The 20,389-nt window shown below is 39.4% G+C and overlaps 1 protein-coding gene across 7 annotated transcripts in view; it reads right to left on the minus strand.

The window, feature by feature from the left end:
* L3MBTL3 (L3MBTL histone methyl-lysine binding protein 3) overlaps window positions 1–20,389 on the minus strand; it is a 118,620-nt gene that overhangs the window by 64,481 nt on the left and 33,750 nt on the right. For all 7 annotated transcript variants that reach the window (XM_032651701.1, XM_032651697.1, XM_032651700.1 and 4 more), the window contains 6 exons: window positions 19,125–19,209; window positions 17,394–17,485; window positions 15,357–15,461; window positions 9,972–10,107; window positions 7,988–8,079; window positions 5,327–5,478 (listed from right to left, as the gene is read on the minus strand). In XM_032651701.1, the coding sequence (XP_032507592.1) occupies window positions 5,327–5,478; window positions 7,988–8,079; window positions 9,972–10,107; window positions 15,357–15,461; window positions 17,394–17,485; window positions 19,125–19,209 (662 nt within the window). The remainder of the gene's footprint in view (window positions 1–5,326; window positions 5,479–7,987; window positions 8,080–9,971; window positions 10,108–15,356; window positions 15,462–17,393; window positions 17,486–19,124; window positions 19,210–20,389) is intronic.

Raw genomic sequence — 20,389 nt, forward strand, 5'->3', positions numbered from 1 at the left:
AATAGCCCTATTTTTATCTAGTTTACTTACAGCTCCTCAATAAACAAACACCACTTCGTTCAGAAGTTGGAAGGCTATGAAATCCTTTGTTACTATTGAAACACAAGTCATCTCTTAGTCCCATCTAGTGTTCAGAAGCAGAAATGTAACCAAGAAAAGATATATTGAAGAACAACTAATGGTGAAAAGTTTGGCAAATCGTTGCTCCCTGTGCCTTTCCTTTCTTTCTTTGGGGTTTTTATGTGTATTGTTAAAGAACTCCATCTCCAAAAAATATTTCTTTTAAGTCCACTTCACAAGTAAGTGCAAATTATTTATGAAGGCTGCTAAGATCCAATCAGACCTAGACTGGCAGATAATAACAGAAATAATAATTCATGAAAAATCCATGTTTGCAATATAAAGCGAGCAAACATTAAGATCCTCATTTTATGGGAACACTGAGAGGTTAAGCGAATTGGGGTTAAAAAGAAAGGGACCCTGGTTCTATCAGTCACAGCCAAAAGCTAAACGAAAGTAAGGCACACACGCTGCGCTCCCCAGATCTCGGCAGAGAGTCAAACAAGAACATTTCAAGATGCTCACTTAAGGAAAACCTCAAAGTCTTCATTCAAGCAACGGTTTAGATTCTTTGAAGAAATACAGCACACTTGGCCTCTCTCACTCCCTAAATCCAGAGCATGACGACTGTCAATTTATTTCCCAGGGCCCACTTTCCTGGCTCCCACTCTGCGCTAACTCTTCAGGGCTTCCAACACTCTGTTTTACTACTAAACCCCAAACCTCATCATACGGAGTCATCATAGTTCTTTTCATCCCTAATTCATTTCCAAACCCATTCCCCACAGTGGCTGTTTTCAATATTCGTAATTTGCTTCAAGATTAAAACCTGATTTCACTAACACAGTGACTACTAGGAAAAGATAAAGGAGGTGCCACCTCATCACTCCAGCGTCAATTTTCCTTTCATGTCTTCATTTCCTCCATGAGTGAGAATAAAGCTCATTTCTTCCCAAGGCTAGCCCCTCCTACAGGACGCGGTATCCTCAATTATTGAGTCTCAGATATCCCCCCACTCCCTCTACAGTGGCTTCCTTCCTTCAACTAAGCTCAGCACTCTCTGTGTGCAGGAAACCCTCCCTAAGGGTTGACTCCCCCTCAGGCAATAATCCACTTTCACCTTCAGGGCCAAACTTCTCTGCTTGATGTCCTTTACAGCTATCTCTTTAACCTTTTGCAAACTGGTTTCTGTTTCTAAAATTCTTATTTTAATCCTCACACCACCTTGTGAGATAGGGACTATTTAATCCTTTCTGCAAAGGGAGCAACTAAAGCTTAGAGAAGTTAAGTCACTTACTGAATCCCCGGGCTGCCATACCCCAAACATACCATTTTTGCCCCATGGGCTTAAACATAAGCAGCGCTTTCCAGGAATATTTCATCCCAACATCTAAGTACTAATTCCTATCATTCTTCATGGTCCAGTTCAAATCCCATGTCCCCAGGAAGACCTCCCCGAGAACCCTCCAGTGAGTCAGTCAGCCTTTCCTTCCATTTGCCACCAGAGACGGCAAGCAGTTGGTTCTATTAAGCACTAACCACCATCAACTCTGCAGCCAAGACAGTAGTGCTGCGTTTCTCTCCGTTCCCAGACACTGAGCCCCTCAAGACTGAAGTGCAGAGCTACCTAGGTCCCTGTCGTCTCTCTGACTCATCACCACCATCAAGGGTTGCTTTCCAAATTTAATGGCTGATGACAAACCTGTTAACTTTGACAATGCTCTAAGAAACTGACAACACAATGCAGCTTTTCAACATTATTTTGGGGAGACACATAAAACTAATATTACTCTCAATGTACAAATGTGAAAGAGCCCCATCTCTAAAAAAAAAATAGAAGAAGTTTGCAATCCACTTGGAAACAACAGTCAAAGGTCCCAGCCCCATATTTGTTCTAATTCACTAACTCAATGCTTCTCTTTTTCATAGATCTGTTTGATGATTTTTTCAGCCTAACTCACTGGGATACTGGACTAAAATTCAAAGACGGCTGAAGTGGCAACTTCCTGCTAGTCAACAGTCACCTAAGTCCTGTTGTCATGGCTTCATGGTTCCCAAAAGACAAGGTCACGTGAAAATAACATTTTTTGGGGGGGGTGGGGTTGGGTCATAAATTGCTATTATTTATTATTATTATTAATATTATTATCATTTTGTTAACTTTTTATTTTATACTGGAGTATAGTTAATTAACAATGTTGTGCTAGCAAAGCGATTGATTCGGTTATACAAATACATGTATCTATTCCGAAAATAACATTTCTTAAAAGCAAGATTCCTTCCCAGGGCCTGAGGGAAGAGAGGGGGTGACTCCTCATTGTGGAGCCCAGCCCTCAGGCATTGGAAGATGACTGAGGGAAAGAGGCCACACGCTGCGCCGGGAGGATGGTGGCATCCTCACTGGGAGGGCTTTCCTTCTGCCGTCCTTAAAGTTCTTTCCAGTATTCCAATATTCTGTGATATTTAGGATTATTCCTAAGTCTAATCACTGCCAAGGGGATAGAATTAAACGACTACCAACTACCAGTAATAAAAGCACAGAGGAAACCCAGAGGTAAACCAATTATTATTCTAATATATGTATATTATTTCCTTTCATTAAAAACTACTTCAATCCTACATAAATTTAAATCCCACGTAGCACTCCTCTTTGGAAGGAAGAAATGTTTTACTGCAATTAAACATGCAGTACCACAAATGTGTGTGTGTGTGTGCATGCGTGCGTGAGCGCTTTCAAATTCCCACTAAGGTAAAAAGAGATAGATAAGATCACTGTCCAATTCAAAGGGAAAAAATCTCATTTCCAAACTATTTTAAATTGGGAAAGCAATCCAATTTGTATCCTCAATTACATACCTAAGTAATTTATGCAGATACTAACCATTCCAAAATTCGAAGATCAAAGAACATAATATTTAATAAGGCTGGAGAAATTCCAGTGCACTTAAGCAATTTTCAATGTGCCTTAATTGTATATTGAGGCAGAGAACACACCGCTATTCTTTTTCTGACAATTAATAAAATATAACTTCAAGAGTTAGAAGTATAAGTATATCCTCAAAGTACATTCCATTCTAAAAATAATTTGGTTGTGCTCATAAGAGTGCAAAATCAGAGCTGAAAGAGATCAATTTTCCCCCCTGCTCTTTCTAATAAGAACCCAGGATGCTTCCTAGTCCCTAGGCATTTGCCATCAAAGAAAAATGTGACAAATTCTTCTAGAATTCCTCATTACTTTTTTCCAGAAGAATGTTTCTAAAGGAAATGCATCTTACGTCAAATAAGCAACTTAACTTTTAAACCCTATAACACTTATAAGACCACAAAAATAACTGAAACTAACATCCACCCATTCTGTTTAAATCAGGCAAAAGCTCTAAAAAAAGCTCTCCCTAAATGAATCAGAACTTTAAAAACAAAAAGCTCTCATTTCAACAAATTCTAACTACTGCTTTAAAGTATCATTTATTAAAAAAAGGACTGGATCCTAGTCATCAAGTTGGTACTGCCACCATCAAAGCACATCAAACACAAGGAGGGAGAAATATGTTCCTCCCAGGACAGATTACAATATTTCTAAATTTACAGTTTTCTCATCTATTCATTCACTCAAGATAGGTACACATAATTTTAAATGAAACAAAAACCACCAGTTTGCAGAAAATACGAAAAAGAGAAGAACATGGTAAAGCAATACGATGAGGATTCAATCAGCAAACCCAGAATGTGGGAGACTCAACAGGAAAAACAACCTGTTTTCTTCAATAAAAGTTATAAGGGGAAGAAAATGATGGAGGAATAGGAATCTATAAATTAAAATTGATCAAGAGAAACATCAAAGCAATCATAAAATGTGCATCTTATTTGGACCTAAAGCAAGCAAGAAAGAAAACCAAGACAATTGCGGGAGAATGTTTAAGTATGTTAGTGACATTATGCCATTTATAACTTTATATATTTGAGGAAAGAAAAAGATTATCTTTAGAAGAGACATTCACAGATGAAATGCCATGGTATCTGGAATTTGCTTCAAAGCAATCCTGGTGTTGGCAATTTAGGAGTAGGAAAACACAGGAAACAAGACTGATGTAAACTGGTAACCGCTGGTGGTAGTTAATGGCTGCAGGAGGGTCACGCTATTATTCTCACTTTTGTATATACTTGAAATGGTTTATGTTTCAATAATAAATTTGATTGCAAACTGAATAAAAAGATATCCTATGAGGAAAATTATGCTTTTCAGAAAAAAGCTGGGTTAAACATACTAAAATATTGACAAGTACTTGACTCTATGCGATGTGATCATGGAACTACTTTAAAAAATTCTGTGAAAACCATATGTAACATGTAATTCAGATTTTTTAAATTCACCGTTTAAAAGTCTGAATAGCAAATGGCTTTCACTGTCTCTCCTTTTTTAAAACAATGCAAGTAAAACTGATGCCTGTCTGAGAATCCAATTTGAGGATTAATGGAAATTATTGATGGCTCTACTGAATATTTAAATATACACACACTGAAAAAGACAGGAAACAAGCTTTCCTGAAACTGAGCTACATTTATATAAATTAAACTCCATTTGCTACTGTAACATTAGCCTTATTTTATAAAGATGTCTGTCACTTCTCATTGTAAGTATTCTCCAAAAGGAACTAAACAGTGCAGAAATGACTTTCACCAGCAAACTGAATTGTAGTTTCATCAGTGAACATGAATTTGGTATGAAAAGTCATTATTTCAATTGCTTAATCAAAATCTCATGGTTTTATTATAATTAGTTTATGATTATGTAATTTTATAATTATGTTGCTCCTACCATTTTATGTAGTATAGTCAACACCCATAAGGATTAAAAACAATATTCTTCAATTAATAATTTGTATTCAGCAATTATAAATAGTTAAGTTAGCTACTGGGCATGAAAACATGAAAGGAAGATTAAAATATTTTCCTGAAAAATGAGATGAAGGGGAAGTGTGAGTCTGTGCATACATTCACGTGTGAGTGTCTGCTGGGAGTGTGGTATGAATTGCACTTCCACAGGAGGAAGTCAACTAAAATACAAATCACGAAGTAGAATTAAAGGATGTTATTTAGAAATACACGCCGTATGGAACAGGTAAAAAGTTAAAAATCTGAAATGGGAAAGAGTGGGACAGAGCACTGTTACTTCAGTCATAAGCTTTGCATTATTACTGTTTTTAAATCACGTACTTGGATAAACACTCAATTAATAAAGCACACAGCAATGGAAAAAATGTCTCACCAATAGTCATAGCTCTCATCCCAGTTGTCAAAATGTACGAGGAAACGATTGTCCACCATATCTGTTACCGTAGCAACACAGATGAATGCAGGGTTCTTTTTGTCTACAGCTTCAAGCTTCATTCCAACTCGAAAGCCTGATGGGATCACTGTCTATGAAACATACAGATTTAATTAGAGATAAGCACACACTTAACAGCAAGGACCTGCACCCTCTCTGCACCTCTGCCTGAAGGCCTGGCATCCATCAACTGTACTCACATAATTTAAAAACCATGAACCACTTTTACAGCAGAGTTGCTTTCCAACAAGTAGCAGTAAGAAAAATGTCCTGTTGCTACACCCAATTAACTATCTGGACCTTTAAAACTTACACACCCACAACCTCGCAAAGTTAATTAATTTTAACATGTGTCCTGATACTTTAGATGACTACATGAGTTAGGCAAATTTTATTTACTGTAGAGTTTACTTTCAGTTTTTCTTTTCCTTTATTACAGACTTAACAATGAAAATTATTTCACACAAAATAAGCACTTAAGCTAAAAATGTGTGTTAAGTCAGTATAAATTCACTCCCACTTCTGAAAAGGTCTTTCAAAAGAGTACTCTATTGAAAGTAGGTCATCTTCCTGTACAAAAGGCTACAAATTATTACAACTTTGATTCAACAATACAGATATTATTCACAACAGCACGAAAAGAACTGGCTGTTAACACATACAGCCATTCAAAATAGTTTGTAACATAAGGAAATCCACAGATTATCAGCTATCTGGGACATGAAACTAAGACAATAATAAGTTCAGTAAGACTTAGTGCTTGAGGTGCTGCAGGTATAAACATTCCTTACAATCTTTCGTGAGGAAAAGTATCTGAATCTCAGAGAAGTACTTGAATATCAGTTATATCAATCACAACACATTACAAATCACTTCAGCCCTTCTAAAAAAAATCCTTCTGTCCAGACTGAAGCGCACAGATACTATTCTAATCACTTTAAGCAAAGTAGATGTTACCTCTCTTTTTACTATAATTATACAGCTATCATTAGAAAAACGTGGACAGCCATGTATCTGAATACGTTAGAGTGAAGTTCTGTCTGAGTCGAAGGATCAGGCACTAATGCTACACAGATACTGTTACTACATATTTAAGCCCTGAAATTATTTATCAGTGTTCTGACCGTAAATTATTGAGTATTCTGAGGTAGAGGAATCTAGAAATAGAAAACTTAATTGCCTCTTAGATACCGAACACACAGCCCAAGATTAAGTTTTGTGCTAGCAATGCACAGAATTTAAGACGATGGTTCAAGGCAGTGGATCAAATCCCTGACTGAACTCATCACCAGACAACCAGACAAGGATTAGGAAACTTGGAGCAGTGACAGCAAGCAGGCTCCTGAGTTTTCCACCTGACTGATCTTCCTCCCTTGTCTTGACAGAGAATGATGCCGAATGACTACGCAGTATTTACATTTCAGCAATTAAGTTATCCTCTCAATTAAGACATTTAAAAATAATAGCCTGGCTCATTATCTCTATTAATTACCTAAATACACACACACACACACACACACACACACACACACACACACACACTCCCTCTCCAGTTCTCTAACTCAACCTGGCTTATGTTCACAATTCGATTAGAGGATGTTTCAGCCATGACTGATGCCCTCAAAACACCCGGTTAATGTCATTTCCCAAATGAGGGTATTTGGGGTGTGTGAGAAGGTTTTCCCCACTCCTGATATTTATTTGGAGGAAATCCCTAGTGAAACATGGCTGCCTCTCTCTACGCTCTCACTCACTGTCCCTAACTGGTGAATCTGGAAAGAGGAACTGGTCACACCTTTAAGAGTAAGCTGGCCTACAGGACATAACAGTCTCCACTCTGCCCCTCTAGGAGCAAGAGCTGTCCTGCAAGAGGGTAGTCTGCCCTGGTCCAGCGCTCCTGGGCTTGGCTGGTGAGGCAGGAAGGGCCAGTAAATCTCTTCAACCCCAGGGCTCAGAATCAAGAAACGCATCTCCCAGCAGATACAGACCATGCATGTACTCCAGCTGAGCCCTTACCAACTATGAAGATGAGACTTTGGTTTTCCACCTGCTTGCTCTCTGTCCTTTCCAATGAGATCAGAACTAGGGTAGGGAAGAAGACTAACATATCAGGCCTCCTCAGAGATGCCAACAGGTCAAGAAGTGGAAAATACAAACACATCCAGACTTTGCTTCTGTTACACTACGGAACAGAGCTAGAAGCTGGAGAGGAGATTTAAATGATAGTCCCTAGCATGCAAACCTAAATGGGGCTACATGCATCTCACTATGTGAATCCCATCTGAACAGCACTCCTAAAGCCAAGTGACAATAACAATGAAATGGCACAATTTTTCTTATGCACCTTAATTGTAAATTATAGCTAGGTTTTATACTATGTTGCCTTTTATTATTTAACAAAAAAAGACAGCCATGTTATGGCCAAATACAGATATTTATTCAGGATGATTTTAAGCTAATTTTAAAGTTTAATTAAGATAAGAGCACTGTATTTACCAAAGCTATAAAATTTATTAGTTTCTTGTTATCCCTTGTAATTTATCTAGTGAAACACTCAAAAGCCACTTCCTGTGAAAGGAGAAGTATTTTGGAGGTACTTACTATATTCTGATTTTCAAATAATGACTTGGGAGCAGCCTGAGCTTTGCATGTCTTGAGATAAGCCTGCCAATTAAATTCTTCTTCTTTATACCCTAGGGTAAGCACATATAAACACACAGTAAAATACCAAAATATTTCACACTTTAGCTTTCCCTTCCTACTTTTATCTGTAACTCCAACATGCCAAAATCAAGCAATCAGGTGACTCTTTAAATAGACAGTATTTAACTCATAATTTGTATCTATGTATTTTTATACACAGGGTATTTATTTCCAACAAATTATATTATGTTTTTCAATTCTGAATGAATAGTAATGGATGAAAAGAAAAGGTGTAAGAAAGCAAACATATATTGTACTCAGATGGACTTCTTTTTATTACCAGACCATTTCTACCAGTATTTAGGTAGAATTCCTCAGCAGTGAGCTAGAGTAGTTGAGTTCTTTGTTTTTCCCTCACCCGTTCTACTCTGGGAGACTAACTTGTAGGAACAAGCGGGAAGCTGGAAAAAAATGGTAATAACAACAGATAACATCTTTCTGGCCTGTCACCACAAGAATGACAATTCAAGATTTATGAAGTAAGCATGTTGGCAAATTACAACAATGGAAACGTCCCTGTCTTAATTTTCACAATTTCATGTTTAATGCTGGTAAAACCAACATTTTCTTCAAAAAGGAAACTGAGCATTTAATTTTATCTACTCATGTGCTCTCTTCTACTTCCATCAAAATCCCAAGGCTGGTGTGAAAGGAACAGCTAATAATTCACCATATATAACAGGCCAATTTATACAAAGGCTTACAGATTTTCTTTTTCATCCTTAACTTTTCTAGGTGCTTCTGTTTGATCCTTCAGTTATCTGAAAATGCCATTCTGCCATTAATTTTTCACTTAAAACCAAAGGATAGCTTGTCCATTAAAACCCAATAACCCTGAGACAGGCCAAAAATATCAAACTAGTAACCTGGTTCTTTGACATCAAGCAAAAAATACTGAATGTAATATGAAAAGGAAGGAAATAAGAAATTATTAAATATATTAGGGATGAACTGAAAAAGATAGGATCTGTTATTCTTGGATGTTTTGTATACATGAAACAGACAGAAGCATTGGCAGACTGTAATATAAAGAATTTAATAATAAAAGGGTAACTGCTATTAGTCCAACCCCCAGCTGAACTGATTTTCAGTGTTATATTCTCCTTTCCAGTCTCCTAAATATTCAGATACGTAAGTTCAATGCATAATTTCTCAAGATTTTTTATTTACTGAAATGTCAGTAAATACAGTTAGCTATGTAAACATATTTCAGTCATATTTCAAGGATGTATTTGTGCATGTGTTGTGTGTGTATGAAATAGAAATCTGTAGCTAAAACCTGTAGTCAAAATTAAGTATCAAGCAGATGTTATGTGACATGCAAGTAAGTACATGGACATAGTTTATTCTCTTAAGTAGGATTCTATTTTTTAAATTTCTTTCACTTTATTTTATTTTATTTTAAATTTATTTATTTTTGGCTGTGTTGGGTCTTTGTTGCTGCACACAGGCTTTCTCTCTAGTTGCGGCGAGCGGGGGCCACTCTTGGTTGCGGTGCGTGGGCTTCTCATTGCGGTGGCTTCTCTTGTTGCGGAGCACGGGCTCTATGTGCGTGGGCTTCAGTAGCTGTGGCTCACGGGCTCTAGAGTGCAGGCTTAGTAGTCATGGCGCACGGGCTTAGCTGCTCTGCGGCATGTGGGATCTTCCCGGACCAGGGTTCGAACCCGTGTCCCCTGCATTGGCAGGCGGATTCTTAACCACTGCGCCACCAGGAAAGCCCTAAATTTCTTTCACTTTAATAAACGTTTTTCATCATTAACAATAAGCTTAAATTTGGGCCCACCTGAATAATCATAAAGTCTGAATTCTTAAAAATCTAAATTAAGATATAAGAAAATAAGTGTTTCAGAATATAAAATGTGAAACTAAAAAGTGACAATACCTTTTGGAGGATGGAGCTTGTGGCCAGTCTTCTCACACCACCCAACTGGGTGAATATCCAGAGCATCTGCATTTACCCAGAAGTCGTAACAATCAGAATATCCATCAAAGTGCAGCTTTATCCGGTACCCACAAACCTGAAACAGGTAAAGGAGGTCGATTGAAAAACAGAACAAAACAAAAGGCCCAGAATATTTCTGCACATGTACAAAAATAAATTAACATGGATATCAAGTATGATATGGATTATGTTAATCAAAGCACCCTTGTTAACAGCCACAAAAACAAGCGAACAAATAACAAAATCTAAAAGCAAAGGCTATTACATTGGGAAGAGCTGAGCTACAGTGTTCTGGCATCATCCTCAGTTCCACCAGGAGCACGTGCATCCTGGGTGACAATTCTCCCACGCAGACAAGTCCTCTGTTCACTCCCTACATTGTACAGGCACATGCTACCCAGGGGAGCTGGCAGCTCAGGGCGCACAGCTCCTGCAGGGTGCCAGAGTGGGTGCCCTGCCGTGCACTGGCTCAGTGCTAGCTCTCTGTCCTTTATAAAGCTCCACACACAGCGATATCCAGCCAGACCATGGCTGGTGCAGACATGGGGAGAAGTCAACTTATTCTCCTCTCCACTAGTAGCAGAGTGGGGAGAAAGAAAGAAAAGCCTCCCCAGTTCATACTCAGATGAGACAGGCTCCCTGGAATCCAGTGAAAACTCACTCTATGTAATGCATGCCGAATGCTGATGCCACATATCTGCCTAAATTAGGGCCCCACCCGGGGGAGTTCTCAGTTGAAAAAAAAAAGGTTATGTAGGTTTCTGGGGTCTTCGCTGGGTCACGCTTGGCCTTGGGCTCTCAAGACAGTTCAGCCTCTCAGTCTCCTTCCCACTAGCACAGCAGATGTGTTCAAGTGGAACCACACGCCACACCAGACCTCTAACCACTCCAGGGCACCTGCCTTGCAGAAGTCTGAACAAGAAGCTTGAGATTAGAGCGCGGAGCCAGGGCAATTCACAATCCTAAAGTAATCAGGAAGCTGTACGGTTACTGCCATGAAGAGTTCTCTAGGGCATACTGTTAAAATTCAAGCGGCAGAACAAACTTACAGAGTGAGTCACAGTTTACGAGAAAAATTATATTCGTGTGAGTCCATGTATGTATTTATGCATGTTTCTGTGGGTATATATATGTTATTATGTGTGTATACATATATACATATGCCCACACATATATACATACATGGACTCACACACAAAAGTATATGTATTTAGACACACATTTATATACATACTTACACACATATATATGTAAATTCACAGTAAAAAAAATAGTCTGGAAGGACAGATGCCAAATATTAACAATGATTTGTTTTGAGAAGTGGGGAAGAAGAGGCAAAAAGGAATGATGGATTTTTAAATATTTTATCTTATATATTAGCATTTAAAAAAAATAGAAGGTAGGGTTTTCCTGGTGGCGCAGTGGTTGAGAGTCCGCCTGCCGATGCAGGGGACGCGGGTTCGTGCCCCGGTCCGGGAAGATCCCACATGCCGCGGAGCGGCTGGGCCCGTGAGCCATGGCCGCTGAGCCTGCGTGTCCGGAGCCTGTGCTCCACAACGGGAGAGGCCACAGTGGTGAGAGGCCCGCGTACCGCAAAAAAATAAATAAAAATAAAAATATAGAAGTTATTAATGCTACATATATAAAAGTGAAAATAAGCTGACTCCCCCCAGAGAGATAAGAACACCCTGCAGAGCCAAGACTGGGGTCTCTAGAAGCACGATCGTCCAAGAAGGGTAGGTGGCTGCCCCCCACCCATCCCATGCCAAGGAGGAGCTCAGGGGCTGCTTCTCTTACAATCCTTGGAGCTGGGCAGGCCCACCCTGCCTGACCCTCAGTTGTCTCTGGTCAATGCCTAAGAAACAAGCCCCTTCAGTAATTTATCCCTTCAATCCTTCAGGGTCATACTGCTCTGAGCTTCTGCCCCATGTGCTGTCAACTTCCCACCACTCCCCCTGTAATCTCTCTACTATAGCTCAAGCCCTCCGAAAACCTTTGGTAAACAGCCTCCTCCACCCTCAACTTCCTTGCTCAAAGGCACATCTGCTTCCTCCCTCTGAAGCCTTCCCTCAAGTGGAGGCTGCTCTTTCTCCTACTCTCCATCCCTCCGAGGCCCAAGCGTGGCCTCCTGCCTCAGGCCACACCACGCTCCTGGGCCTGTTCTCCACCCTGCTCCTCTGAGACCTGTGCCATGTGGCTGCACCACTTCGCCCTCATCATCCTGCATACTACCCCCCAAACATCCCTTGTCACTCATCACGCTAAGCATTGGCTCACTCTCTTCCTTTCCATCCTGAGTAGTTCCACCAGGCACATGGGTGACTCAGCCAATACCGCAGCTCTTTCTCCCTGCACTTCCTCTTCTCCCATGGATCTTGTCCCATCAGAAACTGCGCTGCCTTTCAACGATTACATTAACACATCCATTCAGTTTGCTAACCCAGTTACTCCCGATACACTTCCTTCTGAATCTCAATGAAAACTCTAGCATCTCACATTTATTCCTCTACTTTCTCCCTAGCATCTTCCTTTCTCTGGAGCCTCCTTCCTTAGCAGTCACTTAAAATATTTTATCAACATTTTAAATTGTTGCCCTAAGATGTTGTCTGACAAAATTCCATTATCCCAAGTATCCACGCAGTCTGCACCTATACCTGGTCTAGGGACTGGTGCTAAGGGAAAAAGATGACACACAGTCAATCCTCATTATTCATGGTTTCCGTATTTGCAAATTCACCTTGATAACATACATTTGTAACCCCAAAATAATATGTGTGGGGTCTTGGGACACGTGCATGCACAGAGTGGTGAAAAATCTGACTCACCCATCGTGCAAGTTTCCAGCTGAGGCTGAACAAGGCAAGATGCTCTGCCTTCGTGCTTTGTACCTCACCGTACAAGCAAGGGTCCTCTATGTTACCTACTTATTTAGTGTCACGTTTTTTCATGTTTTGTGCATTTTGTTGTGATTTTGCTATTTAAAACCGCCCCTAAGCCTAGTACTGAAGTGCTAGGTAGTGTTCCTAAGTACAAGAGGGCCAGCAAGTGCCTGACAGGGAAGATCTGTGTAACAGATAAGCTTCATCAGGCATAAGTTACAGCGCTGGTGGCCATGAGTTCAATGTTACGGAATCAACAATAGACAAACAGGTTGTCTTCACACAGAAACATAAAACAAGGTTAGTGCTGATCGGCTGACGAGAATGTTGTGACCAGAGGCTCCCAGGAACCTAACCCTGGTATTTCCCCTAAGTGCAATGGTTCAGTAGTATTTACGGAATATAACTACCATAAATAACGTGAAGCAAATGTACCTGTTTACCGCACTCTCCCTACTGCACAGCAATCCTTCTAGACATGCCTGGCCAGTTCCCTCTCCCATTCTTCACAACGGCCTTTTTAAACCTCCTCCCTCTCTTTCAGCTACCAATCCCACTATCTCTATCGTCAATCTCAGCTGACGCTTTACCTCCAGAAGTTGCCTCCAAACTGGCAAACCTGCCCACGCCCACCACACCCATCCTTTCCTGCTCTCCCCTGCAGAACTCAAGGAGAGACCCCCCCTGCTGGCGAAGGCTTGGATCTGCTCATATACTCTGGATCCCATCTTCTCCCATCCCTTCTTTGTCAATTATCTCCTCTCTCTGAGCCTTCCAATCCTCTGCTCCCCAATGACTTCTTCAGAATTCAAGCATTCTCTAGCCAGTCTCTTCTCATTACAACAAAAAGGGAGGGATGAGGGAGAGAGCAAGAAAAAGTAAAGAAAAAACTATGTTTTAGGCTTAGACAAATTCTTGTACACTCTTGGTGAAAATCTAACAACTGATAAACGTTTTTGGAGCACAAAATAGCAATATGCATCAGAATTTAAACATCCTTAACTTTCAACCTGGTAATTCTAGGGATGGCTCCTACAGACATACTCACTATGCAAAAAACAAAACAAAACAAATTTTTAAAAAAGCCAACAAAAAACCACCGAATAAAACGATGCTCACAGAGGCACTGTTTGTAATAATGAGAAAGTGAAGACCACTCAGTTGTTCATCAATATGAGAACAATTAAATAAACTGCAGCAATTCAGTGAAATGGAATACTACTCACTGGTTAAAAATATTATATATGTATAATATAATATATAAGATACAGTGTCACAAAAGCAAGTTGCATAATATTATGTATGATATCACTTACATGTAAAAAAGAGAAAAATATATTTATACATATTTTTACATGCAGAGAAAACATCTGGAAGGAACACCATGAACTCATAAGTGTCGTTATCTTTGGGATACAGAATGAGGAAAACAGGGTGGACACAGAACTTCTGTTTTTTAATTATATATACTCTTACACCAGCTGACATTTCCAGGATGAGCAAACATTACTGTAATGATAAAAAAAAAAAAACTAGACAAACTAAAATAAATTTCCTTTAAAACCAAGTGTTGAAACACACACACACACACACACACACACACACACACACACACACACACACACCCCTCCCTTAAAAAGTTTCCCTTGTCTTTTACAGCCAACTTCTTAAAAGCAGTTTATACTTACTGAATGTTTTCATAAATCTCAATTGTTCTGAGAACTATATAAGCTAATACATGGAAAACACTCAGATCAGCATCTGCCCCGTGGTACAGGCTATGTAACAGTATGTTATTATTTATGGTGACTGTCATCATCCAGCTATCAGATGAGACTGTGTTGTGTAGGAGCCAAACTTCTTACAAGTCCACTGAGTCAATGAAGGAAAACTATGATAACTAAAACTAATACACATGATGGTCTTATTCTTTGAGGAAAATTTTAAAAGATACATACCCCTGACTCAAGGAAGAGAACAAGAAGGAGGCAAGCACATAAAGGAAAAAAAAAATTCTAAGAGCTTTCAGTAATATATTGGACTAAGATATACCTAACTGACTTGGACATCTTTTCGTGAAAAATTTCAAAGAGATACCTTGAAATACTGAAAGTAATATAAATATCCGTTGGTCTGTTCCTTATGTTAAGGAACATGGTATGGTAAAGCCTATGGCGTCAGACAGACCAGGGGTCAAATCCTGGTTCTACGACTTTGAAGCTGTGTGGCCTTGTATACCTCACTTAACCTCTCTGAGCCTCAGTTCCTTCATCTATAGAACAGGGATGAAAAGGGGTTCTTGCAAAGATTAAATGAGGTAATGTTTACAAAACGCTAAGCACCGCGCCTGGCATAAAGTAAGCACTCAACAAATGGCACCTTTTCCCATTATTAAATCCCTATAATCACTATTTTGTTTTAAAAATAAAGATGAGGCAAAGCTTACCTCAGCCACAGTGAGGACGCAGTACACGGACTGATGCTCAGGGTCCACACCTTCTAATTTCATGCCAACTTTAAACCCATTTTTGTTATATGGAAAAGATTGATACTAAAATGCAAAATGACAGCAGTTTTAGTGAGTGATCACCATTCTTCAATAAAGACTATACAACCAAATACATAAACAACTCCTAAAAATCCAGAAGAAAAGGATCACTGGGTCATCTCATGGAAAAATGCACAAAGACTATAAACAGGTGACAGAAAAGGAAATTTAAATGTCTTATCGACTTAAAAAGATGCTCAATCTCCCCCATAAGAGTCATACAAAGTAAAATTACAGTAAAATATACTTCACCTGTCAGACTGATAAAGATCAAAAAGTTTGGTTGCAGTGCTTTGGCAAGGCTCTAGGGAAAGAGATGCACACATACATCGCTAATAGGGACATAAACTTGCACGACCTCTAGCAATCTCATGATATCCATAAAAAAGAACATTCTCTTTGACTCAGCAACTCTAATCCTGGGGAATTATCCAACAGAGATAGCCACATATGTGCTAAAGGAGAGGTGTACGAGGTTATTCACCAAAGCATTTACTTACCAAAAGACTCATGTATATATATTATATAGTCCATACATACAGATAGCATTTCATCTTATATCTGTTCCATAATAATTTAAGGTGGTACCTACCGACTGACACACATATGTGTGTCATACTCATGTAATATATATGACATACATATATGACATATATGTCAATCAATAGGGAGCAGCTTACAGTATTATGGAACAAACATAAGATGGAATACGATGCATCAGTATAAAAGACTGATGAAGTGGTTAGATGAACTGAGATGGAATAATCTCCAAGCTAAGTCAGACAAAAAGCAAAGTCCAAAACAGTATGTGACATATGTTATCATTTGGTTAAAGACAGGGAGGGGAGGATTTGTGTCTATATATTGCTTATATGTGCATACAATTTTCTTATAGCGCCTTCATGTTTTAATCACATGAATGTATTACTGATTCAAGTAATTAGCTGTATTTAAGCTTTTTTTAAAAAATTGTAAAAAAGTCTATTCTGCAAAGGACCAAAGTTGCAGAAAATAATTATACAGAACAAGTCATATGCAATTACTATTACATATTAAATATTTTAATGTAGATGTAATCATCCCAACATTTACTATTCACCATTTTTTTAAAAAACTTTATTGAATACTCACCACTTCTTAAAATCTCTGTGTTCATACATATATATAACAAAGTATTGATGGCAGATTTATTACATACCATGATTAAATATAATTAAATCATTTAAACCAAGGGTCAGCAAACTACGGTCTAAGGGACAAATCCAGCCCACCACCTGTTTTTGTAAATAAAATTTTATTGGAATACAGCCATGTTCATTCATTTATGTATTGTCTCTAGCTACTTTCATTACAAGAACAGAGTTGAGTTGTTACATCTGAGACCACATACCCCATAAAGCCTACAATATTTTCTACTGTCCTTTATGGAAAAAGTTTACTGACCCGTGGTCTAGCCCAGAGAGAGCAGTTCCCACTCAGAACTACTTTTATTGATTTTAACTCACTTATGATAAAATATTTTTCCATAGTTATACAGTAGCCCATCTTTCAATGTTTTGTTGTGATATTACGTAAACCACAGTAACTCATTTTTATTCTCCCAAAGACATGATGTTGACATGAAATTTTACGCTAGTTCTTCATCTACTAGTTTTTCAGTAGTAGTAGAAACACCCCTTTTAAAATCAGTGAGAAAGCCTGGTAACTACTGAGAAGAAAGAGCACACGCGTGTGCGTGCATGAGGTGTGCTCACGCACACGGCACTGGGGAAGGTGTGCGTATAAATGCTAGCTGCCCTCGGAGGCACCCCTCCACATGTGAAAAATAATATGTTTGAGGAATTATCCCACGTCACATTTCCTAAACAGACAGTAGAAATGGCAGTACCAATTCCAGAGAAGCGTTATGGACAGTATTTCTAGAAGGGCCTGTACCTCCTTGAACAGCTTTGCTGGCACTGCCACAGCTTTTTCCTCTTCCAGGTAGGATGCCCAGCACCACGCTTTCTTTCCTTTAGGAGGCAAACCTGAAAAGCGAATGAAACTAAAATGACAGAATTTCCAAATCTAAGAAATCAGAGTGGTACACTATGAACTCTCACTTCCGTAACTATCCCCAGGCCTGGCTCTTCTCTTACTTTCGTGGCTGGTATTTCTCAATCTCTTTTCCTGGCTCCTCTTCCAAAGAAATGAGAGCTAACAAGTGAACTGTGTGTATATCCAGGTATGAGTGTAGAGAAAAGAAGCAGAAGAACTTAAGGTTAATGAAGAAGATGTAGTAGGAAGCCAAGAAAGAACAGTACCACGGAAGCTACAGCAAGTAAGAGCTTCTTCTAGAAGCAGGATGCTCAAAATTTTTTTTCCTAAGGAATCAAGAAGTTGAGGACTGAGAAAAGGTCAGTGCACTGAGTGGTTAGGGACTGACTGCTAATCTTTCTCCAAGATTAAAAAAAAAAAAAAAAGGGAAAAAAAAAAATCAAGGTGCCAAAGGCCAAATTGAAGTAGCAAAAGAATACATAAATGATAAACAAATTGAAGTAGCAAAAGAATACATAAATGATAAACATATGGAGTCGGCTAATATCAATTTTATTTGGGATTAATTTGACAAAAAATGAAAATGAAAGGAAGGGTATAACAGCTTGATGGGTATTAAAATTGGGGGAATGGTATTTTGGGGATGAGATTGCAACAGGCAATGATGAAGTTCATGAAGAGGAAAAAAAAAAAAGGAACACCTAAGAGGGGGAAATGACTGAAGGAACAAGGTCACAGAAGGGCCAGAGCCCTGAGAGTAGAAGGGAGAGTCAGGATAAAGACACTTTTGAGGCAGAGTGCAGAGTAACTGAGAATTTACTCCCTTTAATTTCAGTGACATAAGATAGAAGGTCACCTCCCCCAAAATGTAAAAGTTAGGCTGTGTGTTTGACGCAGGTAGAAATATCTCAAACTCTTTTTGCAGAATTAAGAGCTGAACGAGCGAGGAATGCAGCCAAACCCGGAAGAGGAGCGCTGGGTTCAGGCCTTGATCTGCAGGGACAATGTGACTGGCAGGTCAGAACGGGACTGTGCAAAGTACAGTGACCTAACGTGGAGGACCGGCCAGGCAGATGTGGCAGGTCCTTCCTTTGGATACAGCCTAGTGGGGCACACGGAGGCTTCTATGGAGATGACCCAAGGTCCACGATGAATAAGGCAGCGAGTTCATCCACCAAGTACTGAAGGGCAGGGCCTCATGAGCATAAAGGACTAGATTCCTCATGAGAATAAAGTGTTCCTTGAGGAACGAAGGAAAAAAAAGGTACCAGGTCAGGAGGTCATGGTTGAGAGGAAACTTTAAAAATCTACAACCTTAGGAAATGAATAAGAACAGAGGTTTTAGTCAAAGTGCGTAAGTGAAAGATACCTACTGGATGGAAAAATAAATAATGGAAAGTGGTCTCAAGTTTGCCCTGACACTACTCAAAAGTTGCTAATTTCCACTTTTCCCCCTTATCTACTTCTTCTAAACTCTAATTTTTATTGACACAATTTAATCAAAGAGAACCCCCAAACGATCCTTTAACTGCCATAGTGTGCACTACGATTAAGACTAAAATGTGTACCTGTGTGAAATATTTTCAGCTTCATAAAGTTACAAATAAAACCTTCCTTTCATCAACTCACCCTGCTTTAATACAGCCGAATCACCTCGCCTTTTCCTTCGGGCTCTCTGCGAACCCCTCAGGATTCTTCCATCTTGTTTGTTTTCCTACAATAAGGAAGAAAAGTTTATGATTTTAAAAAGTTCATGAAATTGGCACCAATGAAAAGTTAGAGAGCTGTCAGAAAGCATTATTTTTTTTTTTTTTTGGACTCTTCTTCAATTTCACTTCATAGCTTTTAAAAGAAAGTAAGAATATAGGTCACTTGAGAACTGTGTTGCTTTTGGCCTGAGGTCCTTACAAAATAAGAACATTTCCAAGAATTACACTCTGTTATAGTACAGATACAGCTCCCACCTCCTTGAAACACTTTCTTCTTTCAGCTCCTGGACCACTCTGTTCTGGCTTCCCTCACACCTCACTGGCCCCTCTTTCACAGTCCCTCTGCTGACATCTCCTGCAACCTAATCCCCTTCTCTTCTTTATCTAATCATTCTCCCTAGGTTTTAAAGATCGTCTGTCTGCCGAACATCCCTCATCCATATCTCCAGCCCTGACCTCTTCCCTGGCTCCACATTCATGTATCCAGATGCCTACTTGGGATCTTCGCTTGGATGTCTAGTAAGAATCTCAAACTCACGACGGCCAAAGGACTCTAGATGCTATACTCCACTCTGGCCTTCCCAGTCTCAAGTAACGGCATGATTAGCCAGTCCATAGTTCAATCCAAAAAGCTAAGAGCTATCTCTGATTCTTCTCTTTCCCTCACACACCCTGACAACCCTACCTTTAGCATCTACCTCAAATCCACCGACTTCTATCTTAAACAGCCCTCTTATTTAGTCACTGCAATAAACTCCTAACTGGTTTCCCTGATTCTACTCTTGCTCTCACATGTCAAAGCTAGAGTGATCATTTTAAAACACTAATCATATCAAAGTATTCCCCTGCCTTCAACTTTCCAATGGCTTCCTATCATACTCAGCATAAAGTGAAAACCCATTACTCTGGTTTACCATAAAGCCCTGCACCACAAAGAACTCTTCAGCCTCATCTTACTCCATTCTCCCCTAGCCCTCAAGGCTCAACTACCTTTTCTTCTTTATTTCCTTAAACAAGACATGCTACACGGGTTCTTACCTTATGGTCTTTTCCCTAGCAATTCCACTGCCCCACGGGGCTTCTGACTCCCAACTTTACACCAGGCTCCTTCTTATCATTCAGATCACATTGTCCAAGCCACCCTCCCTAGGAGGCCTCCCTGACAACCCAACTTAAAGCAGTCAG

The sequence above is a fragment of the Phocoena sinus genome, chromosome 12 (genome assembly GCF_008692025.1).
Source record: "Phocoena sinus isolate mPhoSin1 chromosome 12, mPhoSin1.pri, whole genome shotgun sequence".
Lineage (NCBI taxonomy): Eukaryota > Metazoa > Chordata > Mammalia > Artiodactyla > Phocoenidae > Phocoena > Phocoena sinus.